Raw genomic sequence first — 14,832 nt, 5'->3', positions numbered from 1 at the left:
CAGGGTTTCACGTTGTTGGCCAGGCTGGTCTCGAACTCCCGACCTCAAGTGATCCACCCATCTCAGCCTCCCAAAGTGCTGGGATTATAGGCATGAGCCACCATAAAGTTATATTTATCAATTTACAAAGACAAATTATATTTTAACAGTTGTTAACTTGATTTATAGTATTTACATACTTGGAATGTGCCTCCATTTTTATGCTTGCCCTAAATATTAGTGACCTAGAATGAATTAGGTGCCTGTTATTAATCCATCAGGATTAAAAGCAATATCTGTCTGACACAGTTACTCACAACTGAAATCTCTGCAATCATTCAGAAATAAGAGATGCCCTTTTCAAAAAGAAGGCCAGGCGTGGTGGCTCATGCCCAAAATCCCAGCACTTTGGGAAGTCAAGGCAGAAGGAGCTGAGATCGTGTCACTGCACTCTAGCCCGGGTGACACAGAGAGACTCTGTCTCAAAATACATGTATGTGTGTGTGTGTGTGTGCAATTACTTTTGCACCTACATGCTATATGCTTACATATATATACACACACACACAATCTATATGCGTACATATACATACATAGTTATATGTTATATCAGCAGTCCCCAACCTTTTTGGCACCAGGGACCAGGTTCCTGAAAGACGATTTTTCCACAGCGTTGGGGATCATTTTGGGATGAAACTGTTCGACCTCAGAACATCAGGCATTAGTGAGAGTCTCATAAGGAGCGCTAACCTAGATCCCTCGCATGCGCAGTTCACGATAGTTTGCACTCCCACGAGAATCTCATGCCTCCGCTGATCTGACAGGAAGCAGAGCTCAGGCAGTAATGCTCACTCACCCACTGCTTACCTCCTGCTGTGCAGCTCAGTTCCTAACAGGCCACAGAGCAGTTCATGTCTATGGCCCAGGGATTGGGGACTCCTGTGTTATATAGACGTGTTGATGTGTTTTCTCATTGCCACCCCACTTCACCCCGCACAGAAGTGCAGCAAGGGCAGCCTGGTGAGCAGTGGCTGCTGCCAGCAACATGATCCAGGGCAAATATCTAAAAAGTCTTTCAACTGATTCCAGTTACCTGGCCAGGGACCCTGGTGGAGAGTGTGCCAGCCAAGAGCATGCCTGTGCACAGACGGACAGCTTTTTCCTCAGAGCCTCACAGCCCCCTAGCAGGACACTCATTTCGCTACCAAAACTTCTCAAAGGCTATTCTGCTAAATAGCATCATCATTTCCTGTCAAGAAAGAAGAAAATCTGGCCAGGTACGGTTGCTCACACCTGTAATCCCAACACTTTGGGAGGCCAAGGTGGGTGGATCATGAGGTCAGAAGTTTGAGACCAGACTGGCCAACAGGGCGAAACCCCATCTCTACCAAAAATACAAAAATTAGCCGGGCATGGTGTTGCACGCCCATAATCCCAGCTACTCAGGAGGCTGAGGAAGGAGAATCGCTTGAACCTGGGAGGTGGAGGTTGCCTTGAGCTGAGATCATGCCGCTGTACTCCAATCTGCACAACAGGAGCAAGACTCCATTTCAAAAAAAAAAAAAAAGGGCTTATTTCCTGCTAAGACTTAACCTGCTTATCAAAAGTTCAACATTCTTTTTGTTTGTTTGTTTTGTTTTTGCGCGTGCCACCATGCTAGGCTTATTTATTTATTTATTTATTTATTTTTGAGACAGAGTCTCACTCTGTCGCCCAGGCTGGAGTGCAGTGGCAGGATCTCGGCTCACTGCAAGCTCCGCCTCCTGGGTTCACGTCATTCTCCTGCCTCAGCCTCCCGAGTAGCTGGGACTACAGGCGCCCACGAAGACGCCCGCCTAATATTTATTTTCTTTTTATTTGTATTTTTAGTAAAGACGGGGTTTCACCGCGTTGGCCAGGATGGTCTCGATCTCCTGACCTCGTGATCCGCCCGCCTTGGCCTCCCAAAGTGCTGGGATTACAGGTGTGAGCCACTGTGCCTGGCCAAAAGTTTAACATTCTGATTGCCCTCAGAGGCTTAAAAAAAAAAAGAAAGGAAGAAAGGAAGAAGGAAGGAAGGGAAAAGGAAAGGGAAAGGGAAGACTGGAAAAAAGTTAGTAGCCTTGAGTTTTAAGTTATCAACATAAGACACAACTACTTTAATTTTCTCCATTTTTTTCTTTCTCTTATCAGAAAAGGGAGTTTTCATGACCATGACCTAGGATTTGCTTCTAATTATACAAGGTTGAGTCATAGGTTAAAAATGGTTGGCCAGGCACGGCGTCTCACACCTGTAATCCCAGCACTTGGGGAGGCTGAGGCGGCAGATTGCTTGAGCTCAGGAGTCTGAGACCAGCTTGGGCAACATGGCAAGAACCCGTCTCTACAAAAAAAATACAAAAATTAGCCAGGTGTGGTGGCACACTTGTAATCCCAGCTACTCGGGAGACTGAGGCAGGAGGATCAATTGTGCCCAGAAGGTAGAGGCTACAGTGAACCATGATTGCACCACTGCACTCTAGCCTGGGCAACAGAGGGAGACCATGTCTCAAAAATAAAGACATAAAAACATGGTTGAAGGCTGGTGCAGTGCCTCATGCCTATAATCCCAGCACCTTGGGAGGCAGAGGCGAGCAGATGACTTGAGCCCAAGAGTTCAAAACTAGCCTGGGCAAAATGATGAAACCTCATCTCTACAAAAAAACTTTTAAAAATTAACCAGGCATGGTGGGGTCACACCTGTAGTTCCATCTACTTGGGAGGCTGAGGTGGTAGGATCACTTGAGTCCAGGATGTCAATGCTGCGGAGAGCCATGGTCTTGCTACTGCACTCCAGCCTGGGTGACAGAGCCAGACCCTGTCACAAAAAAATAAAATAGGCCAGGTGCGGTGGCTCATACCTGTAATCCCAGCACTTTGGGAGGCTGAGGCGGGTGGATCGTTTGAGGTCAGGAGTTCGAGACCAGCCTGACCAACATAGTGAAACCCCTTATCTACTAAAAATACAAAAATTAGCTGGGCATGGTGGTACACACCTGTAATCCCAGCTACTCGGGAGGCTGAGGCAGGAGAATAACATTTGAACTCAGGAGGCGGAGGTTGCAGTGAGCCAAGATCACACCGTTACACTCCAGCCTGGGCAACAAAGTAAGACTGTCTCAAAAATAAATAAATAAATAAATAATAAAATAATACAGTGAAATAAAAATGGTCAAAGATCAGCAATTTCATATTGTTCAACCTAGTATAAATACACATGATATATAAATGAATGCAATCCTTCCTCATTCTTCTGGATCTTCATAACACTAACAGACAAAAAGAAAACATCTCCCAAGTTGCCTAGTTACCTGTACTATATACACCCAAATATGGATCTTAGAAATTGTGGAATAGCAGAGAGTGAATGGTGGCAAGGGCAATACTCATGGAAAATTAGAACAAATTATAGATTCCAGCCTTGACTATAATTGCACAAAACATGAAAAGCTGCCCTTGACAACATTCCAAATCACATGGCTCAAAGAGCCAAAAATACTTCTGGCCAAAGAGCTCTTCCTTTTCATTTTACTAGTAAGCTATAATTTTTAGTTCATCCTTCAAGGGAGGGTAGAGAACAAGTTAAAAGTACGTTTATGAAGAAAACTGCCGTTTTCCTTGATACGCTCCTTGCTACTTAAGTAAGTATCTTGGAGCTGGGACTGTTTATCTTCATTGTTCGTGTTTTGGGTCACTTGCTTCACTGCTTGTTATTGGCATTGTCTTATCCTTATTGATTCTAAGATCCTTATCACAGGGAACATTATTAGGTTTGGACAACTTTGAGGAAATGAGCCACAACTAAAATATGCAATAGGTTTACTTTACCTAATGGGTAGGAGGAAGGATGTGAGCAGCATCTCCTGCAGGTTCTCCACTTCCTAAAGTGATTATCATAGTCACATACAGTTAGTAAGTGCTAACAAATTTAGTTTACTTGCCATAAACCAATATACACCAGCAATCTCAACTGTGGGCTAAACAATAGTATTGGAAACACTTGTGGGGTACAGTTGAAGCGGTCCTTAGAGGGAAATATCTAGTCTTCAATGTTTGTATTGAAAAATTAAAAATAAGGCCAGGTGCTGTGGCTCATGCCTATAATACCAGCTACTAGGAAGGCTGAGGCAGGAGGATCACTTGAGGCCAGGAGTTTGAGACAAGCCTGGGCAATATGGCAAAACCCCATCTTTAGAAAAACAACAAAATGTTTTAATAAAAAATATAATCGCCGGGCGCGGTGGCTCAAGCCTGTAATCCCAGCACTTTGGGAGGCCGAGACGGGTGGATCACGAGGTCAGGAGATCGAGACCATCCTAGCTAACACGGTGAAACCCCGTCTCTACTAAAAAAATTCAAAAAACTAGCCGGGCGAGGTGGCGGGCGCCTGTAGTCCCAGCTACTTGGGAGGCTGAGGCAGGAGAATGGCATAAACCCGGGAGGCGGAGCTTGCAGTGAGCTGAGATCCGGCCACTGCACTCCAGCCTGGGCGACAGAGCGAGACTCCGTCTCAAAAAAAAAAAAAAAAATATATATATATATATATAATCAAGGCCTGGCACAGTGGCTCATGCCTGTAATCCTAGCAATTTGGGAGGTGGAGGTAGGAGGATTGCTTGATCACAGGAGTTTGAGACCAGCCTGGGCAACATGGCAAGAACCTGTCTCTACAAAAAAATACAAAAAAAATGTAGCTGGGTATGGTGGCACTCACCTGTAGTTCCTGCTACTTGGGGAGCTGAGGTGGGAGGATGGTTTGAGCCCAGGAGCTTGAAGCTGCAGTGAGTCAAGATTGTGCTACTGTACTCCAGCCTGGGTGACAAACTGAAACCTTGTCTCAAATATATATATATATAATCAAGCCACTGCACTCCAGCCTGGGTGACAGAGCATGACTCTGTTTATAAAAATATATATTTTAAAAATTACAAATAAGAAAATTGATCAACTCAGCATCCAGCTAAAGAAATTAGAAAAGCACAACAAAATAAACTGAATGACAGTAAAATGAGAGGCTGGGTGTGGTGGCTCATGACTGCAATCTGCGTGCGCCCTCATATTGACTATATATATATAAAATCTGCACCTGGCCACAGATTTCTTTAATATAAGTTTTACATCCCATAGGAGATTTCATTAAAAAATTAAGACCTTGGCCCAGCGCAGTGGCTCACACCTGCAATCCCAGCACTTTGGGAGGCCAAGGCAGGTGGATCACTTGAAGTCAGGACTTTGAGACCATCCTAGCCAACAGAGTGAAACCCTGTCTCTACTAAAATACAAAATTAGCCAGGCATGGTGGCAGGCACCTGTAATTCCAGCTACTCAGCAGGCTGATGCAGGAGAATCCCTTGAACCTGGGAGGCAGAGGTTGCAGTGAGTTGAGATCCGTGCCACTGCACTCCAGCCTGGGCAACAGAGTGCTCCATCTCAAAACAAACAAACAAAAAAAATTAAGACCTGAAGAAAAGAAAAGGGTAATCGCAGGGCATGGTGGATCACACCTGTAATCCCAGCACTTTGGGAGGCCGAGGTGGGCGGATCACGAGGTCACAAGATCGAGACCATCCTGGCTAACACGGTGAAACCCGGTCTCTACTAAAAATACAAAAAATTAGCCACGCGTGGTGGCAGGCACCTGTAGTCCCAGCTACTCAGGAGGCTGAAGCAGGAGAATGGCGTGAACCCGGGAGGCAGAGCTTGCAGTGAGCCAAGATCCTGCCACTGCACTCCAGCCTGGGCGACAGAGCGACACTCCGTCTCAAAAAAAAAAAGGAAAGAAAAGGGTAAACCCGTGTACTTTTTATTTTTTTGGTTTTGTTGTTCTTGTTATTATTGTTTTTTGAGACAGGGTCTCACTCTGCCACACAGGCTGGAGTGCAGTGGCACAATTTCAACTCACCACAGCTTTGACCTCCAGGGCTCAAACAATCCTCCTGCCTTAGCCTCCCTAATAGCTGGGACTACAGGCACATGCCACCAGACCTGGCTAATTTTTTAACTTTTTATAGAGATGGGGTCTTGCTAGGTTGCCCGGGCTGATCTCAAACTCCTGGGCTCAAGTGACCCTCCCACCTTGGTCTCCCAAAGGGCTGAGATTACAGGCATGAGCCACCATGCCCAGCCAACCTGTGTAGGTTATATGCTAGATTTGATAAATAAATCGACCATAATGAATAGACTAAGAGGGTGTGATATAATGGTAATACGCTGGGGGCAAATTTAGCAAGGCCTCTTTTTTGGTTGTTGTTGGTGGTGGTTTTTTGTTTTTTGTTTTTTAAGATGGAGTCTTCTGTCACCCAGGCTAGAGTGCAGTGGCATGCTCTCAGCTCACTGCAACTTCTGCCTCCCAAGTTTGAGCAGTTCTCCCGCCTCACCCTCCAGAGTAGCTGGGATTACAGACACATGCCACCATGCCCAGCTAATTTTTTATATATTTTTTTTTAGTAGAGATAGGGTTTCACCATGTTGGCCAGGCTGGTCTTGAACTCCTGACCTCAAGTGATCCATCCACCTTGGGCTTCCAAAGGGCTGGAATTACAGGCAAGAGCCACTGAGCCCAGCCACAAGGCCTCTTTGTTCAGCATCTTCTCTGTGTCCCTGTGTCTTCAGAAATAAGGATGTTCCTTTCCTCTGGATATACAGAGGGTTTATTTTTATTTATTTTTTATTTATTGTCAGATGGAGTCTCACTCTGTCACCCAGGCTGAAGTGCATTGGCACAATCTCGGCTCACTGCAACCTCTGCCTCCCAGGTTCAAGCAATTCTCCTGCCTCAGCCTCCAGAGTAGCTGGGACTACAGGTGCGCACCACCATGCCTGGCTAATTTTCGTATTTTTAGTAGAGATAGGGTTTTGCCAAGCTGGCCAGGCTGATCTCGGCTCACTGCAACCTCCACGTTCCGGGTTCATGCCATTCTCCTGCCTCAGCCTCCCAAGTAGCTGGGACTACAGGCATCCACCACCAAGTCCGGCTAATTTTTTTGTATTTTTAGTAGAGACGGGGTTTCACCATGTTAGTCAGGATGGTCTCGATCTCCTGACCTCATGATCCGCCCGCCTCAGGTCCCAAAGTGCTGAGATTACAGGCGTGAGCCACCATATTTAGCATTTTTTTTATTTTAAGACGTATTTTCCCTCTTGTTGCCCAGGCTGGAGTGCAATGGCGCCATCTTGACTCACTGAAACCTTTGCCTCCCGGGTTCAAGGGATCCTCCTGCCTCGGCCTCCCAAGTAGCTGGGATTATAGGTGCCTGCCACCACACCCAGCTAATATTTGTATTTTTAGTAGAGACGGGGGTTTCACTATGTTGGTCAGGCTGGTCTCGAACTCCTGACCTCAGGCGATCTACCCGCCTCGGCCTCCCAAAGTGCTGGGATTACAGGTGTGAGCCACCGTGCCTGGCTAATTTTTGAATTTTTAGTGGAGATAGGGTTTCACCATGTTGGTCAGGCTGTTCTCGAACTCCTGACCTCGTGATCTGCCCACCTTGGCCTCCCAAAATGCTGGGATTACAGGCGTGAGCCACCGTGCCTGGTCGGAAATTCTTTCTTTAGTGTCTGGTTCATTTTATTATTTCTCAAAAGGGCTGTTTTCACACATCTACTGTAAGGGCTACTTTCACAGGTCTTTTTTGGTTTCGGTTTTGGTTTTTTCCCCGTCTAATCACCTATTGCATGCAGGTAGGCTGGACAAACAGATGTGGCTCAATCAATCCTTTAAATAGTTTTCTCGTTTCTTTTTTTTGTAATGGAGGATCTTGCATACAGCTCACTGAAGCCTTGACGTCCTGGGCTCAAGCAATCCTCCTGCCTCAGCCTCCCAAGTAGCTGGGACTACAGATGCACGCCACCATGCCTGGCTAATTTTATTTTATTTTTTAGAGACAGGGTCTCACTATGTTCAGGCTGGTCTCAAACTCCTGGGCTCGAGTGATCCTCCTACCTACGTCAGCCTCCCAAAATACTGGCACTACAGGTATGAGCCACCATACCCAGCTCTTCTGTTCTAAGAAATGTTAAACATCGTTATTACTTTGTAGATTTTTAAAACATTGATAGGTGCCAGGCGTGGTGGCTCATGCCTGTAATCCCAGCACTTTGGGAAGCTGAGGCAGGCGGATCACCCGAAGTCAGGAACTGGAGAATAGCCTGGCCAACGTGGTGAAACTCTGTCTCTACTAAAAACACAAAAATTAGCTGGACATGGTGGCGGGCACCTGTAATCCCAGCTACTCAGGAGGCTGAGGCAGAAGAATTGCTTGAACCTAGGAGGCAGAGGTTGCAGTGAGCTGAGATTGGGCCACTACACTCCAGCCTTGGCAACAGGGTGAGACTCCATCTCAAAAAGTGAAATAAAATGAAACAAATATAAATAAGAACATTGGTGGGGCCAGGTCTGGTGGCTAATGCCTGTAATTCCAGCACTTTGGGAGGTCAAGGTGGGCAGATCACCTGAGGGTGGGAGTTCGAGATCATCTTGGCTAACATGGTGAAACCCTGTCTCTACAAAAAATACAACAATTAGAGGGCTGAGGTGGGAGGATTGCTTAAGCCAGGGATTTTGAGGCTACAGTAAGCCAAGATGGCGCAACTGTATTCCAGCCTGGGTGACAGAGCAAGACCCTGTCTCAAAAAAATAATTAAATAAATAATTACACTGATGGAAAATCAGGTTGTTTTCATTTTTTAGTATCATACAAATAAAGCTGCAGTGAATATCTCTGTACGTGTAGATTTATTCTATTCTCAACTCTTATTTATTCAGAACCTCCTATATGCTAGTCACAGTTCTAGGCATTGGATACAGCAGTATATTAAACATGCTTTTTACCCTGATAGGGCTCACATTCTAGTGGGAGTAGACAGAAGAGTTAAATACGTGGAAAATATATTAGATGGTGATTAGTGTTGTGAAGAAAAATTGAAACATTTTAGGACATTTAATTTAATAATTTTTTTAGGCTGAATCTAAAATATTCTCTTGCCCAGTCTGGTCTCAAACTCCTGGGTTCAAGCAATCCTCCTGCCTCAGAGTCCTGAGTAGCGGGGACTAGAGGCACATGCCATCACGTAGGGGGTTAATTTAAAATAGTATAATTAAGAGAATGCCTCACTGAGAAAGTGACATTTGTGTGAAAACCTGAAGGAAGTATGGAAACAAATCATGTGGTCAGCTGAGGGAAGAGGATTCCAGATGGAGGGAAGAAGGTGTGCAAAAGCCCTAAGGCAAGACATCATCTGAGGTTTCCAGGGACCTCATCCAGGAGTGGCAAGGAGGCGAGTATGGCTGGACCCAGAGAGGGAGGAGGAAGGTGGTGGGAGATGAGGTCAGCAGTGTAGCTGAGGGTTCAGCAATGTAGATGAGGTCAGATGCAGAAGGCCTCACAGGTCATTGAAAGGATTTTGGCTTTAACTGTAACATAAGGTGGGTAGCCTGGGAGGGTTTTGGGGTTTGTTTTTTGTTTTTGTTTTTTCTGAGACGGAGTCTCGCTCTGTCAGCCAGGCTGGAGTGCAGAGGCGCTATCTCAGCTCAATGCAACCTCTGCCTCCAAGGTTCAAGTTATTCTTCTGCCTCAGCCTCCTGAGTAGCTGGGATTACAGGCACACACCACCACGCCCGGCTAATTTTTGTATTTTTAGTAGAGATAGGGTTTCACTATGTTGGTCAGGCTGGTCTCAAACTCATGTCCTCATGATCCACCCACCTCAACCTCCCAAGGTGCTGGGGTTACAGGTATGAGCCACCATGCCCAGCCCAGGAGGGTTTTAAGTAGAGTAATGACAGTATTTGATTTGTGATTTAATAGGATCACTCTGGTTATTGTCCTGAGGATAGCCTGAAGAAAGGTAAGCGGCCAGGTGTGGTGGCTCACACCTGTAATCCCGGAACTTTGGGAGGCTGAGGCTGGTGGATGACCTGAGGTCAGGAGTTCAAGACCAGCCTGACCAACATGGTAAAAACCCCATCTCTACTAAAAATACAAAAATTAGCCAGGTGTGGTAGTGCGCACCTCTAAACCCAGCTGAGACAGAAAGGGAGAAATTGAGGGTATCTCTAAGATAACTGACCTAAGTAATAGGAAGGGTGGAATTTCCTTAATAGTTATTTCCTTGATTGAAATAAGGAATGCTGTGGGAGGAACGCATTTGGGTGTGGGGATGAGACTGGGATCTGGGTTTTGGTCCTATCAAGTTTGAGATTTCCATTAGATATCCAAGTGAAGATGTTAAGTAGGCAGTTGGAGTCTTGAATGCAAGAGAATGATCTCAGCTGGCAATACAAATTTGAGGATTGTCCACATGTAGATAATATGTAAAGCCACGAAATTGTTGGAGATCGACTGGGGAACTAGGATAGATAAAAAGGAAAAACATTAGAGGTCTAAGCCTGGGGCACTTACTCTTTGGCATTCTAAGGATGTAATGAAAAAACGGCAGGCTGGGAGTGGTGGCTCACACCTGTAATCCCAGCACTTTGAGGCGAGTGGATCACTTGAGGTCAGGAGTTTGAGACAAGCCTGGCCAATATGTTGAAACCCTATCTTTACTAAAATACAAAAAAAAAATTAGCCAGGCGTGGTGGCGGGCGCCTGTAGTCCCAGCTACTCGGGAGGCTAAGGCAGGAGAACAGCGTGAACCCGGGAGGCGGAGCTTGCAGTGAGCCGAGATTGCACCACTGCACTCCAGCCTGGGCAACAGAGCCAGACTCCATCTCAAAAAAAAAAAAAAAAAATACAAAAATTAGCCGGGCATGGTGGTGCGTACCTGTAGTCCCAACTACTAAGGAGGCTGAGGCAGGAGAATCACTTGAACCCAGGAGTGGAGGTTGCAGTGAGCAGAGACCATGCCATTGCACTCCAGCCTGGGGGCCAGAGCGAGACTCATTCTCAAAAACAAAAACAAGGCCGGGCGCGGTGGCTCAAGCCTGTAATCCTAGCACTTTGGGAGGCCGAGACGGGCGGATCACGAGGTCAGGAGATCGAGACCATCCTGGCTAACACGGTGAAACCCCGTCTCTACTAAAAATACAGAAAACTAGCCGGGCGAGGTGGCGGGCGCCTGCAGTCCCAGCTACTCGGGAGGCTGAGGCAGGAGAATGGCGGGAACCCGGGAGGCGGAGCTTGCAGTGAGCTGAGATCCGGCCACTGCACTCCAGCCTGGGTGGCAGAGCGAGACTCCGTCTCAAAAACAAAACAAAACAAAACCAAAAAGAGTAAAAACAGGGAAGAAGATTAAGTGGCAAGTGAGGTAGGTGAAACCAATGTGGTATCTTACAACTCAAGTAAGTTGAGGAATGAGACCAGACCTTTGGATTTACATTGTGGAGGTCATCTGTGACTTTGACTAGAAGTTTTGTTAGAATGTTGCAGGGTGACGTCTTGTTTGGTGTATGAGTCAGAGTTCTCCAAAGACAGACCCAATAAGAGAGGGATGGATGGATGGATGGATGGATGGATGGATGGATGGATGGATGGATGGGAGGGAAAGGGGAATTGGCTCACGTGTAAATTGCATTATTCTTGAAAAGATGTTCCCTGAAACTGCAAGTTCTGACGTATTTGCACATTTTTCTGGAAACAATGCCTATATCTCTCGGAGATGTTAAAAGGGGGCAGGCTCGGTGGCTCACACCTGTAATTTCAGCACTTTAGGAGGCTGAGGCCGGAAGATCGCTTCACTTGATTCCCAGCCTGGGCAACATGGCGAAACACCATCTCTACAAACAAAACAAAACAAAAATTAGCAGGCCGTTGGTGGCGCACACCTGGAGTCCTATCTACCGGGGAGACTCAGATGGGGAGAATAGCTTGATCCTGGGTAGCAGAGGTTGCAGTGAGCCGAGATCGCACCAGGCAACAGAGTGAGACCCTGTCTAAAAAAAAAGTTTTTTTTTTTCAAAGGGGTTAGTGGCCCCAGAGAAAGGATCACTTCATTAATAATTAAGATGCTTAGCCGGTCATGGTGGCTCACGCCTGTAGTCCCAGCTACTCGTGAGACAGAGGAACGAGAATCGCTTGAACCCAGGAGGCGGAGGTTGCAGTGAGCTGAGATTACGCCACTGCACTCCAGCCTGGGCAACAGAGTGAGACGCGATTTCAACAACAACAACAAAAATAAAAAATAAAAAAGAATTAAGATGAGCTCTCTTTGGTCAGGTGGAATCAGGCGGCGCTGGTTTCTTCGCTGGGCTTGCCTGCGGTTGTGTCCCGAGCCTACTTCCCGCTCAGTCCTCCGAGACGCGGCTTCCAGCAGGGGTCGCCGCTTCGCTGCCGCCCTGGCCTCGCGCCCCGCACGACCCGCTCTCACTGCGCCGGCGCCGGCGGAAGGGGCGGGGCGCAGGTAGGGGTGGCCTGGAGGCCTGCAGTCCGCGCGGCCGCGGGGAGGGACGAGAGGGCCTGACGTACAGGTGAGTGCGCCTCTGCTGGTGCGCCGCGCCGGGCCCCCTGCCCGCGTCCCCCGTCACTTCGCCCTGGCGCCCCGCCCACGCTCCAGCCGGGTCTCCCCATGAGTGTCCCGTATTCTGCCAGCCTCGGGACGCCCCGCGAGCCCAGGGCTGCGCAGGGGCTGCGGTAATTGAGCGCGGCGAAGACTTCCGTTCCTGCGTCCGATCGCTCCTGCTGGCTCCGAATGCAGATTGCGAACCCGGGAACGCAGTTGTCCATTTCCTTTGACCTTGGGGACCCAGGAAGGTGCACTGCCCGTGGGGGCGGGGAGGGAGCTAGAGGAACCCGACCCTGTCTTAGCCCGCAGCCTCCGAGGTCTCCAAGTAAAGGGAAGGATCTTTAGCTGTATTAGACTTAGCGTTTAGACCAGTTTCTCCATCTTACGGAGCGGTGAACGGGCTCAGGAATGTGGAGCGTTTCCTGGCGTTAAGCAGGTCAAAGTCAGCGCTGCTTTTCTTACAGACACTGCTTTTCTTATAGTCTTTGGTTAGTTCAGATTGTATACCTCTCCTGAAGATGTCACCCAGAACCTCCTATGAGCTTCTGCCGTGATCATTCCTCCACTCACCCCACACCAACGCCAAAGAGATCTTTTAAAATGAACTTATATCAGGTCAATTCCCAGGGCCCATCATTGCGTGTTCTTTTCCCGATTCATTCGAATGCACCCGTTCTGATCAATTTTTATTCCACAGGGGGGTGTTGTTTTGTCGTTTTTTAAGACACTAGCTCTGTCGCCAAGGCTAGAATACAATGGTGTGAACTCTGCTCATTGCAGCCTCCACCTCCCAGGTTCAAGCGATTCTTCCGCCTCAGCCTCCCAAGTAGCTGTGACTACAGGTGTGCGCCACCGCGCGTGGCTAATTTTTGTGTTTTTAGTAGAGACGAGGTTTCACCATGTTGGCCAAGCTGGTCTCGAACTCCTGGCCTCAAGTGATCCGCCCGTCTCGGCCTCCCAAAGTGCTGGAATTACAGGCGTGAGCCACTGCGTCTGGCCTATTTTTATTTTAGATCTCACTGTGTTGCCCAGGCTGATCTCAAGCTCTTGGACACAAGTGATTCTCCTGCCTTTGCCTCCCAAAGTGCTGGGATTATAGGCGTGAGCCACCTGCCTGACCTCATTTGCCCTCTCAATCCCCTTTACCCTGTTCCACTTTCTTCCCCTAGAGCATTAACCACCAGCTATCATGTAATTTACACGGTGTTTTTTTTGTGTGTGTACCTGTTTCCCCTACTAGAATATAAACTCTACAAGAATAGGAATCTTCATCCATATGTTTTTCCTCTGCTGAATTTCTGCTACCCAAATTAGTGCTTGGCACATGGTGAGTGCTTAATTAAGGGGAGGAGGCCAGTGTTGCTGAAGCTGAATTTGCAAGAGTCAGATTGCAGATGAGGTTGGAGAGGAAATGGGGGCTGAGGGAGCACCAGATCCTGTAGAGCCTTTAGAACATGGTAGAGACTTTGCTTTTCTCTGAGTGCTTTTGTAGGGATTTGAGGAAAGGAGAGACATCGTATGAATGACTTTATTATGTACCCACATGGAGGTGTCAAATAGGCAGTTAGATATTGTGTTGCAGGTCCCCAGGTTCATTGATTCACTAAGAGGACTCAAAAGACTCAGCACATAGTCATACTCACAGCTGTGATTTATTATAGCAAAAGGCTACAAAGCAAAATAAGCAAAGGGAAAAGATGCATGGGACAAAGTCTGGAGGAAACCAGGTGCAGTCTTCTAAGAGTCCTCTCCTAGTGGAGTCACATGGGGTATGCTTAATTCTTGCAGCATCAAATTATGACAAGACGGGCCGGGCGCGGTGGCTCAAGCCTGTAATCCCAGCACTTTGGGAGGCCGAGACGGGAGGATCACGAGGTCAGGAGATCGAGACCATCCTGGCTAATACGGTGAAACCCCGTCTCTACTAAAAAATACAAAAAACTAGCCGGGCGACGAGGCGGGCGCCTGTAGTCCCAGCTACTCGGGAGGCTGAGACAGGAGAATGGCGTGAACCCGGGAGGCGGAGCTTGCAGTGAGCTGAGAGCCGGCCACTGCACTCCAGCCTGGGCGGCAGAGCAAGACTCCGTCTCAAAAAAAAAAAAAAAAAAAAAAAATTATGACAAGACGTGAGAGATCTCTATCAGGAAAGCTCATAGAGCTCATTTTTCCAATAAAAAGTCACATAGGCACTGTCTGCCTAGAGTGTGCCAAAATTTCAGCTGCCCCAGAACAATGCAGGTGTTCAGAATCACATCGTACAGTTTCAGCACAGTGAGCCGCTCTTATCCAGATGGGAATTGTGGGAACCCTTATGAAGTTCAAGTTCCCAGACACTAGCCATGGGCCAACTATGCAAGCAGGCATTCTAAGGATAGCAGTCTCAGGCCTGTT

At 47.5% G+C, this 14,832-nt stretch overlaps 1 protein-coding gene across 1 annotated transcript in view; it reads left to right on the top strand.

Annotated features, from left to right (window-relative positions):
* The window catches only part of MTRES1 (mitochondrial transcription rescue factor 1), a 49,226-nt gene that overhangs the window by 15,865 nt on the left and 18,529 nt on the right, over positions 1–14,832 (top strand). The window contains exon 2 of the mRNA XM_010389770.2: positions 12,344–12,406. Within this exon, the coding sequence (XP_010388072.2) occupies positions 12,344–12,406 (63 nt within the window). The remainder of the gene's footprint in view (positions 1–12,343; positions 12,407–14,832) is intronic.

The sequence above is a fragment of the Rhinopithecus roxellana genome, chromosome 4, assembly GCF_007565055.1.
Source record: "Rhinopithecus roxellana isolate Shanxi Qingling chromosome 4, ASM756505v1, whole genome shotgun sequence".
Lineage (NCBI taxonomy): Eukaryota > Metazoa > Chordata > Mammalia > Primates > Cercopithecidae > Rhinopithecus > Rhinopithecus roxellana.
The sequence above is the reverse complement of the archived record's forward strand: the minus strand, read 5'-3'. Positions and strand labels throughout refer to the sequence as shown.